We start from the raw sequence: 13,399 nt of genomic DNA, 5'->3' as shown, positions 1-13,399 counted from the left end.
ATGTGCTTGCAGCCAATCAATCTTGTTGCAAACATGCTCCGGTTAGACTCTGAGCATGACCATCAAGATCAAACATATAACACATGGTACATGCCAACTTTCTTCACGGTATGTTGACATATCATTAAAGGATTATGGTTGTCATTAATGCATATGTTTTTGAAAATTTTATAATTTCGGTAAAATTGTGCAGTGCAAATTACAAAATGCCGAACCTGACCTTACAACTACTTCAATATATTTTGATGCTGATAGATATGGAGGAAACATTGAGATGTGTGAGAAGGTTCGTTAAATAATGTTTAAAATTTATGCATTTTTCTTGGGTTTTAAACTAATTTTAGTTAAGTAATTATCTTCCTAAACTATACATGTTCTTGCAGATATTTGTGCCAATAAATGAAGATAACCAACATTGGTATTGCACACTAGTTGACTTTGTTAAAAAGAAAGTTTACATACTGGATTCGTTGCCTAATTCAACAAAGCAACGAGGTGTTGTGGTTAGGAAGTTAGTAAGTATCCTTTTAAGTTGTGTAGCAAATAATGATATGGGTATTTTGTGTTACAATCGGGATTTTATTTTTGGATAATAGGTGCAAGATCTTGATACTGTACTACAACACAAATTTGCGAATAAGTACAAGTTTCAGGCATCGTCATTTGAATTTGACGAATCTCCTAACATTCCTAAACAGCTGAATGGGTAACTTTCATTAATGATGTTATTGTGCAGTGCATTGGAATCTCTTCTTTCATTTATTGTGATGATTGGTTTACATGCAGCAATGATTGTGGTGTATACGTTATTAATTTCATGAAGTCAGCTGAAGTGGAACAAATGAGTTCAATCATGGTATAGTTTTATAATTTAATATGAGTTTTTTGTGGTGAATAATTTTAAATGTCAATAAACTGCTATCTTTACTTGCATGGTTAACTCGCTAATTCTATTATGGTGTCATGAATTTTTAGTTTCAATCCGAGACTGAACGTTTTAACATTGCAATGGAATTGGTCCTACACCCTAAGAATGCATGAGGATTTCTTCTACAAGATCATTTGCAGAGAAGATGAACAATGAAAGTATTCATAGTTGGGAAAAATTCTAATTTATCTTTGCTATTTCTAGCTGAATAACAAGTACTTAATAAGGCAGAAGAACGTATTTAATAAGGAGTATCGTATTTAGTAAGTATGTGCTCATAATTGTGTTATGAGCACTTTCATAACTGTTATTCTTAATAATTTAAAATGTGCTTAAAAGCCATGGAGAATTAGCAGAACGGCTGTCTCGGTAATGTGTTTGGAGTTTATCAAATTTTTTTTACTATTCAGTATTTTTTTTCCATGTTGTAACTGTACGTCTCTTATTGAGCTTTTTGTTTGAATTCATCCTTATTCATAAGAAAAGTAATTAGCTTCAAGCTGGGAATCAGAAGATAGAATATTATCCTATCTTACTAAATGTGCTTTATATTTGAAGAGAGAAGCAGTGTTCTCTCGAGTGCATATGACAACCACTAATTTGAGCAGCTTGGTTCTTCTGTGTCTAGGGATGCAGGAATTAACTTAATATGAGGCAGGTACCTAGCAAAAAGTTTGTCCCATTATTCCTAATGGCAGATTGTCATTAAATAGAAAGGTGGATTAGTTGTTTATTCGTAGAGGAAGTTGGAAGATACTATTTGTTTGGACTTCTAGTAAGGGCTTACTGAGGAAATCGCAGCACTTAAATTCACAAAGGCCAATGCTCTCTCGTAAAACTGTCGTCAGCCTATATAGACATCGCAACACACTTTTTTTTTTTGGTCGAAACGATACACTCGTTTAGGAGTAAAAACTTCTAATGCTCGCAGAAATAAAAAAAGAGTACGTGCTCCTACAACAGAATGGATGTTACACCGCCATTAATATGGTAAGGGCATCCTCCTGAACTCAAATCACAAATAGAAACAAACCATATGCTTGGTTTCAAACTCAAAAACTCATTTCGCAAGCTCCAGAGTTTCGAAATTCCTGCTTTATGGATACAAGCAAAGCACATAAACGCCCAGGTACTTGGTTAACACAGCAAAAAACTCCAAGGGAAAGTTCATGTCGTGCTTATTTCGTAGAAGGAAATTGCAGACTATTAAGATAGCATAGCAGTCGCACCACTTCCACAACACATCTTCAAGTTTTCCGGGATCTATCCAGTTTAAAGCCTAAAAAACCGTGTGCTGAGTATTGTATAACATGAGTATCTGAGTTCCTTTTCGAGTTCTGCTGATCAAGTAAACCAGTCCAATTTGAAGTAAACAACAAAATCCACATGCACAAGACATTTGATATGAAATTGGTATTTCAAAATAGGAGAAAACGGCTCATTTTGAGCATCAGAATGAATCTACTCGCCTATTTATTTAGTACTTGGAGTAAACAAAGGTCCATCTAATTCAAATTGACCAACAAGTCACTAGAAAATAGAATTTCACCTCCTTACATTGAAATGCAATGCTAGATTTAAAGTTTCCATGCAACGTGTTCTTCCACCTCAGGCCTTAAAATTCGGAATTCCAGCCTAATTATAATGAACCGCACTTGCAGCAACTAGATTAATCTGAAAGAAGCAACAGCCTGCAGAGAATCATAGTATATCATCATAAGGAAAATCAATCATTTGATGCTTACATCGGCTTATGTCTCTATCCCATAAACAAAAAGATTGAATTTATAAAGGAGTATATGAAGTGTACATATATAAGTAACATTTTTGGCCTTCTAACATCAAGCCAATGAGTGGATGAAATTTAGCATTGCTCATTCATATCTGGTTTTGCAAAGCTATTCTAACCGTAGAATAAGTCAATTTTAAGAGTAGGTGATTACTTGCAATTTTTGCATCGTCTTCGCTTTCGCTTGTGAGTGGACTGTTTTGCCTTTTGTCCCTTTGTAGCAACAACAATTGGATCACGAACATCAAAAGCACTCATCTTCATGGACTCATCCATCATATTATCCTTTTGTTTACCTTTATGTACTAGATGAGCATCATTCACCCAAAGATTTTTGAAACGAGATGTTGAATTTATAATGCAGTCTCTAGCTTCATCATATCTTTGCTGTGTCTTAACTGCATAAAAACACATTTGATTATTTAATGCACATAACGCACCAAATCGAGCTGCTTGAATTGCTGAATCTTCGAGCTGCTTGAATTGCTTTCTCGAGTTGAATAGACGTTTTGGTTTCCTCTTTATTTGGGGTTCCTTGCCAATTTTGTTCTAGTCCCCATGGTATTGAGAATATTTGCATGCGGTACACATATAGATGGCTCAGGTTAACAGCAATTTGTACAATTTTCTTCGCATAAAACCTTTTCTGATTAGTTAGTTAATACATCCTATATGATTCCCCGAGCTTGACTGAGATTCATCAGATAAGCCATTGGCTCTCCGGATTCTGAATCCAACACTTCTTTTATTTTTTCCTTCTTTTAGAGGAATTCAAGAAGACAAAATTGAATAAATTAATTAGCAACTTTCTAATTGCAGTCACATGCAAGGCATATACTGCTATTTATTTATTTATTTTGGGGCTAAATTCCGGCATGTATACCTTGATTCAAACAACTAAAGAATCCCACTTGACTTGGTGGCTCTTGAGAGTTGAGCCCATGAGATTCTGAAATAGTATTGCAAATTATTCATTTCAAAGCAACCCGAGAAAGCAAATTATTGGCATTTTCTCCAACCACTATCCCATGTAATGATACGTGCATGGATGTTCTTATGGCCTTTTATGTCCTCATTATTGCTCTTTTATGAATGTTCTTACAGATATCGAATCATTTGACTGCTTCTGAAAGTTGACCCTAAAAGACTATAAATTATGATTATGTATATATGCCAAGAATGTGCTTACGAAATTATTAGAGACAAAGTCAATGGTAGTTATCAAAAATCCTATTATAATAAAAAATATTAAAATGTTTAAGAATCAATTGTATTTTGTCCCCCAAACTGAAAATCAAAACCCAGTTTTTAAAGTTTTCTACAAAATACCGGTGTTGAAATGAAATGGGGATAGCTTAGGACTATTTACAAGAATAGTTTGTTTGTTCCTTTTTTTATAATTTAATTTAGTTTGTCCTTTTCTATAGTGTGATATCAACAACACTACAAGATTAAGGGAAGGAGCTGTCATTTGCTTCCCAAAAAAGAAATCCACACAATGCTTAGGGGTAAAAAAGAAAAAAAAAAGAGAAAAATTTATATCTCAAAATGTCTTTGTAGTTGCAACATGAAGTGTAATCCTGAATTTAAATATCCATGTACAAACCATGTTGTCCAATTAAAGAAATAATTTATATCAAGTTAGTCGACATTTGAGTGAGAAGAAATTATTCGATATTAAATAAAGAATATATCGAGCACGATTGATAACACTTTATCAGACTACGACCTTTTTGCACATCCAAGATGTTAAACTTCATATAAAACCAATGAGTTTGCCACACAATTCTATGATTGAAATGCTCATAACTTTGTTATAACTTCTTCGAGATTTATATTTTGCCCATTTGGCGTAGATATATATAAACTCAATGTATGAAATGAATATGTCATTATTCCTTGCACTACAAATTTTCTTGAGCCTATATATACTATGCAATTGGTGTGTAGTGAGTTAGATCTGTTAAAGCTAAGTTCTCATAATTGATGAAGTGTAAGATGTCATTCTCTCTTCGGTGAAGATTCCTAGGACCAAGTAAAACTGGGAATTGAGTAACTATAGTAACAGTCCATTTGGCAATTAGAACTTTTAATTTTCACACCCGCACAGAGTAGCAATCATAACATACAAATTTCTCTTTGACATTTCACCGAACATCTTATATGCATTCCCAAATTAATCACATTTAACTTAAACGCCTAGTCTCAAGTCATTTCCTAGATGTTTCATATGGCTATTAAGCATATTTTACCCGTAGACAATCAAAACTACAACCATTTCCTAGATGTTTCAACGGACATTTTCAACCCCAAAATTGCAATAAATTCTTCAAATTCTCAGCCCTGATTTCGCAAGAAAATCTTGACAAACAAAACAAATGAAATATAAATAAATTACAGCAATATAATCAAACGATTTCAAGAGAACATGATGGTCTAACCTCGTCACCGCTATTTTTCATATGCTCTTTGGTTGGCTACCACCGTTGCTAACCCTTTTGTTGTGTCTGATATTGGGGAAACCCTTTCTCCTGAACCTGTGCTATCTATAAAGCATATTTAGCTTTTCCTCCGCGCCTAGGCAGGCCAATTGATTGACCGAAATGAGAATCAATGCTTAGTAAAAGGCAGAAAAAGAGACTGAGGCATGAAACCTACCAGAAGAGTTCAGCCTGAAGATATGATAGAATTGCTTAGCCCGCTTGATCAATTTTCTAAATTTTAGCTAAAGCTAATCCCGTTCCATAAGATGATGATCGTACTCCTTCCTTTTCCAGGAAAAAATTTCTACAATCTTCCGTGAGGTGAGAAGAAAACAAAAAGAAGGGAAGCAAACTTTAGAGAGATATGAAAATCCAAACCGTTTTTCAGAAACCGATTATTTTTTTACTTTAATATGTAAACTTTTTACTTTTAGTATTAGTAAGTTTAAATTAAACAAAAGTAACATTTGTCAAATAATAAGTAAATTAAATTATTGAAAGGGTAAATTTCTATTTTTGACTAAAACTTATCTTTCAGTCATATACTTACTAGTGTTAATTAAAAGCTTACTAAAGTTAATATTAATTATTTTAATATAATATTTAAAAAGTCACTAAAAATTTGATTTGTCACTAAAGGTAATAGAAACCTGTAATAGTAGGTTTCCTTAACATCGTTACCATAACTATAGGCACTGTAGCATTGTCCTTGACTTGCATGCTTCAGGCATGTTGAATACTTCGGAGATTTTCATATAAATATCATTTTCAAGATCATTGGTATAACCTTCTTTAGTTAGACATTCATTGAGGCGGTTATACCACATACGTCCAAATTGTTTGAAACCATACAAAGACCTTTGTAATTTAATAGAATAAATATCTTTAGAATTTGATTTGCGTGCTTCAGGCATGTTGAATACTTTGGGGATTCTCATATAAATATCATTTTCAAGATTTCCATATAAATATGCAGTAACGACGTCCATTAGACGCATATTTAGTTTTTCATGTACTGCAAAACTCACAAGATATCTAAATGTGATAGCATCCACTACAGTTGAATACGTTTCATCATAATCAAATTCAAGCCTTTGTGAAAATTCTTAGGCTACAAGTCTTGCTTTTTACCTTACAATTTCATTTTTCTCATTTCTTTTTCTCACAAATACCCATTTATATCCTACTGGCTTTACACCTTCAGGTGTTTGGACTACAAGCCCAAAAACTTTTCTTTTATCCAGTGAGTTCAATTCAGATTGGATCGCATTTTTCTATTTTGACTAATCATTTCTACGTCGACATTCATCAACCGATCTAGGCTCATGATCCTCGTCCTCTGTCATAATATCAATTGCTACATTATATGCAAAAATACTATCAATAATTAATTTCTTTTTGGTTCAAACTTTTTCTTGAAGTGATAAAATTTATTGAATTTTCTATAATTTCATTCTCTTCAAGAATTGGCTCTTTAGGAGCGATCTCTTCAGAAGGTTGAATTTTGTCATTAATTATTGATTCATCTATTCTTCTTTTCTTTCGAAAATTTTTATCTTTGGAACCAAGAGATCTCCCACGTTTTAGGCGTGTTTTAGATTCATTAGCACTTGTAATTTGTCCTTCAGGGACATCGATTTTAATTGGAACATTTTCAGCAGGAATATGTGATTTAGTAACTCTTTCGGAGTCATTAAATGCATCCGGTAATTGATTTATAATTTTTTGTAAATGTATAATCCTTTGAACTTCTAGTTCACATTCTTTAGTACGGGAATCAAGGAAATTCAATGATATTTTTTCAAATAATTTTCTTTTTCGATTGATTTTTATCTCTCCCTAATATCGAAAAATTTGATTCATCAAAATGACAATCTGCAAATCTTACAGTAAATAAATCACCTATTAATGATTCCATATGTTTAATGATTGAAAGTGATTCATAACCGACATATATCTCTAATCTTCTTTAGGGGTCCAATTTACGGCGTTGGGGTAGTGCAATTAAAACATAAACCGCACAACCAAATATCCGTAAATGAGAAATATTGGGTTCATAACCAAAAGTTAATTGTAAGGGAGAATAAGTATGATAACTTGTCAGCCTAATTCTCACAAGTGTTACTGCATGTAATATAGCATATCCCCAAATAGATGAAGAGTTTAGACCTCATCAACAATGGTATAACAAATAATTGTAACCGTTTAATGAATGATTCGGCTAGACCATTTTGTGTGTGAACATAAGTTACAAGATATTCAATAGTTATTCCAATGGACATACAATAATCGTCAAAAGCATGTGACGAATATTCACCAGCATTATCTACAAGAATTTGCTTTATTGGATAATCTGAAAATTGTGTTTGCAATTTAATTATTTGAGCAAGCAATCTCGCAAACGCCAGATTACGAGTAGATAATAAACATATATGTGACCATCTAGTTGATGTATCAATTATCACCATAAAATATCGAAATGGTCCACATGGTGGATTTACAGGTCCATATATATCATCATGAATTCGTTCTAGAAATATAGGGGATTCAGTCTCAACTTTAACTTGTGATGGTCTAATAATTAATTTTCCTTGAGAGCAAACAACACAAGAGAATTCATTGGCTTTTAATACTTTTTAATTTTTCAATGAGTGGCCATGTGAATTCTCAATTATTCGTCTCATCATTATAGATTCGGGACGTCCGAGATGATCATGTCAAACCATAAAATCATTGGGATAAGTAGACTTCTGGTCTACTAGGTGATGAATTTCAATTGCACTAATTTGTGTATAATATAAACCAGAAGAAAAAGAAGATAATTTTTCTACTATGCATTTTTGCCTAGAAATGATACTTGTGATTAATAAAAATTCACCATTTGTCTCAGTCATTGTCTCGATATGATATCCATTTTCACGGATATCTTTAAAATTCAATAAATTTCTCCGAAACTTGGGAGAGAGTAGTGCATTATTTACGATAATTTTAGTCCCTTCACGGAGAAATAGAGTGGTTCTTCCGGAACCTTCAATCAATTTTGCACTACCACTAATGGTATTAACATTTGTTTCTCCCATTTTCAAACAAGAAAAATATTTTTGATTTTTCAATATGCTGTGCGTAGTAGCACTATTAATGAGACAAATGTCATCATCACCATTATTTAATCCCAAATATTTGACATCCATTTCTTCTTCAGGAAGAAAATTTCAAACAAAAATAAATATTAATAAAGATGTGAAAATAAATATTCAATGGATAGAAAATTACATGAAAGATATAAAGCATCATAAAAATATCTAAACAATCATGGGATATTTGTTGACATCTTCAGGATGATCAGAAAAATCAGCTACATCGAGATGTGTCATATCGGCATCATCACCATCATCATAATTATTCTTTTGATCAATGAAATTTATCTCAACACTTTTGTCTTTCTTTTTCAATGATAACTTGATAGAGGTCAACAAGATGCTCAGCCGTACAACACTTACGGGACCAATGATCTACCATACCACACCAGTAGCATTTTTCTTCATAAACTTTTTTTTCTCCATTTTTCTGATTGTAGTTATTTTTCTTCTTTTGAAAAATATTTTGTTATTTGCTACGGTTATAATTTTCACGGGGCACAAATCTACTACGAACGCGTCCATGGCTACGGCCACGTCCACGACCTCGACTAGAATTTTGAAATTGAGTCGCATTCGCTTCAGGAAATGGACTTGCACCAGTTGGTCGGGACTCATGATTTTTCAGCAATAATTCATTATTTTATTCAACCAAGAGAAGACATGCGATAAGTTCAGAATATTTTTTAAATCCCTTCTCTTGATATTGCTGCTACAGGAGCATGTTAGAGACATGAAAAGTAGAAAATGTCTTTTCTAACATATTTTCATCAGTGACTTTTTCGCCACATAATGATAATTGAGAAGTAATTCTGAATATGACTAAATTATATTCATTGACAGATTTAAAATTTTGTAGCAGTAAGTGAAACCAAGCATATCGGGCTTTTGGAAGAACGACCAACTTTAGATGGTCGAATCTTTCTTTCAAATCTTGCCAAAAGACAAGAGGACCTTTGACAGTAAGATACTCTATTTTTAATCCTTCATCTAAATGATGACGAAGGAAAATCATAGCTTTGATACGGTTTTGGTTTGAGAATTCATTTTTTTCAATAATAGTATTACCAAGACCCATTGCCTCAATATGAATTTCAACATCCAATACCCATGATAAATAATTTTTTTCAAAAATATCAAAAGGTACGAACCCTTGTTTTGTAAGATTAGCCATAAGAAATTAAAATAAGTTTTTGAGTTAGAAATTTACCTCAGAAGTCACTTGAAGAGATACGGTCAGAATTTCGGCAAAATCTTGTGTTTCACTTTTGTTCAAGGTAGAGCCTTTGTTTTCACCTTTTGCTCAAAAGTAGAGACTCGTGCTGATAACATGTTGTAAAACTAATAAACTACTATAGTATGAATGAAGATATTAGAGAAAAAAGTAGAGAAATAGAGAATGGTATTCTTATATTCCAACAAATACAAAAGTCCTCACAAAGGGTGTCAATGTACCTCTATATATAAGTACTACAAGATTAAAGGTACATCAATCCTATTAAACACCAATTACTACAAGAATATGAAGAAACCTATGAAACGGTTTCTCCACTATATGAACAGATTTATGGATTGTAACTTCTATACATAATGTAGCCATAAATCATGAATTAATTCTCTTGGGAATACAAAGGGACATCCACACTTTTAGTTGTGTCATAACAGTTACAAATATATTTGATTTAAAAAATTATTAGATTTAACATAGTTACAAAACAAAAAAGATTACACAATAAATCACAAGCCATCAAATCTAACCAATTGAACGAGTTACTCCATAAATATCTGTGCATGTCTATTCCCTTAGATATGTTATCCAACTGGTTTAAGTTCAAAACTGATGCTGAGATCTAATGAGAAGATTTAAGAAATTCCAAATCTAACATATAGATGAAGACCCAAAAAATTTCAAATCTAACATAGAGATATGAAAAAAACTCTTAGATCTAACAAAAAATAACAAAAACTAAAACAAACCTCCAACTAGAAAAGTTTAGGAAAGAAGAAAACTCTCACTAGAATACTTGAAAAGATTTTATTAAATATAAAACAAAAACATATATATATATAGAGAGAGAGAGAGAGACCTTGGCTTAATGCCAAAATCTCCTTCCTATGGAGGAAGAATAGTGGAGAGAGGGTTGAGAGTAGAGAGAACATTGTTTGGATTTTTTTCAATTAAGCATGCCATTTAGGAGAATAAAATGGTTGATTAAAAAAATACTTTCATATATATATATATATATTGTGGTATAAAAATGACATCTATATGGGGGTTGGAGTGATAATCATTTATGGAACTAATTCAAACGTTCAAGTAAGACTAAGATTATGTATCACATAAAAAATCCAAAGGCAAAAAGGGAGCGACAAAATTATTTCATGACTGATAGTAAGAGACATGTACTTCAAGTCACCGAATTACTGTATCAGATTATAGGTTTAGTCGTACATGCCTTAAACTAGTGCAAAAGAGCTGTATTGGCGGTGGATGCTGGGTTGGTAGCAGCATAGGATTTAGCGATGCTTTGCTACTTGAGGTAACTAGATAGGAAATTGGTTATTGGGTTGTTGTTTTTCTTTTCAGATCTTTAAGAATTGAGTGAAACTACAAAGTTAGTTTTGTGGACCTTGGTGGACTGCTTCAGTTGCAACTTTTAGTCATGATATGTAATGATATATTTGGATGACTTTTATATATTAAAAGTGTATACACTATCACGTTAGATTTATGATGTATGTACGAAAGTTGAATTTCAAATTCAAATTTTACATAATTGTCATCCATCCAAAACTAATAGTGTATACATTATCAGTGTATGAAAAATTAATTTAGACGACTTTTAGTTACAAATTTTAGTCATGACATGTGCATGACTTTAAACAGCATAATCTTGCACTTTTCTTAACCACCAAAAAAAATTTTTAAAGGAATTTTGAGGAGGAGGAGATCAATTAACAATACTGACCTTGTTAATATTCTTTACAAACATGAAATATATGATGGTTTCTATGAAAAAGGTCTCAATGACTTGTTGTTTTATTTTTTTTTTGGGCAAATTACATTTTTCCTCCTGTGGTTTCCAGAAAAATCACATAACCCCCCAATGATTCTAAAAGCTATACATAAACCCCCTTCGGTTTGCGTTGAAGTGTCAAACAGACGGAAAGCACCCATCATAACGATTCGTTTGTAAAATGTCCAAATTACCCTAATATAAATACAAAAAGGGGAGCAGATGAAGTCAGATTTTCCTTTACTCTAGTCTTTGTCACCAGAAGAGAGAGAAAAAGGACCGACGAATGAAGGAGAGAAAATTTTAACCCACAAAATTAAAGCCCTAGATCTACCATTGAAGATCCAAAAGTAGCTGTGAAAGCGTATCACAAAAGCTATTGCTGTGGCTAGGGATGTACGCGAGTCGAGCTACTCGCGAGTAGCTCGGTCAATGGCTTGGCTTGAACTCGGTTTGACCGAATTTGAACCGAGTCTCGAGCTACTCGTCGAGTTGGGGTGTATTTAAATAATATATATGTATTATAATTATAAAATGACCGTTATGGGTATAATTTATACTGAATTTACAATACTCTTCTTTATAATAAAATTTCATAGTGGCAAAAAAATAATAACATAATTGTAGAAAGACCTAAAAGGAAAAAATGTCTTGAAAAAGGGAAGAAAATAAGGTTCAGAAGCTTTTTCGAGTCGAGTCAAAAAACTTGATTAGACTCGACTTGATAAGGATTGACTAAAAGTCGAGCCTTATCAAGTCGAGTCTCGAGTTTAAAGGGAATTCTTCGAGTCGAGTCTCGAGTTACGATTTTTTGGACTCGATCGAGCTCGAGCCTAGGTACATATGAGTCGAGTCGAGTTCGAGTATAGCAATACTCGAGCTCGACTTGGCTCGATTACATCCCTAGCTGTGGTTGGTAAGTTTTTTGACATCAGTTTAGCATATGAGATGCATTTGAGCATTTTGAATAGAAACTATCGGGCATTGGAAATCTAATTAATCAGTGATTATGATGCTTAAGCGTTGATTAATTTAAAATTTTGCTACTTTGGGATAACTTGTATTATCATGTTTAAGCATAGAGTGTTTTATCGGCTACAATTGAACTTAAGCGTTAAGATTTGGGTAAAAAAATTGCATAAGGGAGTTCTAAAATCACTAGAATTTCAGCTATATATGGGTAAAATATGGTTTTGTTAGTTAGAAAAATGTTGATTAGTGTCAGAGTTGCATCAGATTTGGGTGGTTTGGTTGTCCATAATATAGAGCGATTTGGCTGCCAATAAAGTTTTGGCAATTTGGCCATTAACTAATTCTTGCTTGTCGGCATGATGGCCATTATGTGATACATTGAAGTCTGTAATATACTATATGTCCTTTTCTTAATTAGATTGTGTTTTTTTCTTATCATGTGTTTCACTATTTCTAATGCAGGCTTTCAAAATAATGACAACTTCAAAAAGAATTACTATAAAATTGCATTTTGGTAGTATATTCATATGGGAACTAGAAACTGTCAATACTTGTAACAACGTTGCCATATTTAAAAATTGTGAGATAAGGAAATTGTCCAGGGATATGTTGTGTAAAATGTATGATAGGTATGGTAATGCCTCAAATGTGAACCTACATTTTGAAATACTAGATTGTGGGTTGGATGTTGAAGCAGCAGAAATCAAAAGAGATAAAGAAGTAGAGTTAATTTTAACTGTGCATGAAGGCGTTGATGTTGTCAACATATATACTGAATTATGTGATGAAATACCCAGTCAAGTTGTTTCTGTTGGAGTAAAAAGTCCTGTTAAAAGTGCCACCACAGATGCCCCACATCTTGTGACCTGTCATGATGATAATAGAAACAACCTATTAGGCAAGAATGGGACACAAAATGTGACATCTGATGAAGATACCCTTAAAAAGTTAGCAAACAAAAAAGGGAAACAAATAGTCAAGAAGTTAGTAAGAAGACTTACCACAGAAGTTGGAAACAAAAAGCACAGCAAAGCAATCACAAGATGAGCAAAGGAAAAAGGTAAAAAAATTGT

At 32.8% G+C, this 13,399-nt stretch overlaps 1 protein-coding gene and 1 long non-coding RNA gene across 3 annotated transcripts; one reads left to right on the top strand and one right to left on the bottom strand.

Annotated features, from left to right (window-relative positions):
• LOC113729342 (ubiquitin-like-specific protease 1A) lies at nt 1-1,041 on the top strand. Its single transcript, XM_027253649.1, has 6 exons — nt 1-108; nt 194-286; nt 384-515; nt 597-706; nt 787-856; nt 976-1,041. Exons 1-6 carry the CDS (start codon nt 1-3, stop codon nt 1,039-1,041), a joined length of 579 nt encoding a protein of 192 aa, XP_027109450.1.
• Nucleotides 1,042-2,313: 1,272 nt separating this feature from the next.
• Nucleotides 2,314-5,365, bottom strand: LOC140037352 (uncharacterized). Of its 2 annotated transcripts, none has more exons than XR_011841279.1 (2): nt 5,159-5,365; nt 2,314-2,619 (listed from the first exon to the last, which is right to left on the bottom strand). It is a non-coding gene; the product is annotated as an uncharacterized lncRNA (long non-coding RNA). The 2 variants fall into 2 exon arrangements; XR_011841280.1 differs by having other exon boundaries at nt 2,314-2,602.
• Between the last annotated feature and the right edge of the window lie 8,034 nt (nt 5,366-13,399).

This window comes from Coffea arabica, chromosome 2e (assembly GCF_036785885.1).
Source record: "Coffea arabica cultivar ET-39 chromosome 2e, Coffea Arabica ET-39 HiFi, whole genome shotgun sequence".
Classification (NCBI taxonomy): domain Eukaryota; kingdom Viridiplantae; phylum Streptophyta; class Magnoliopsida; order Gentianales; family Rubiaceae; genus Coffea; species Coffea arabica.
The sequence above is the reverse complement of the archived record's forward strand: the minus strand, read 5'-3'. Positions and strand labels throughout refer to the sequence as shown.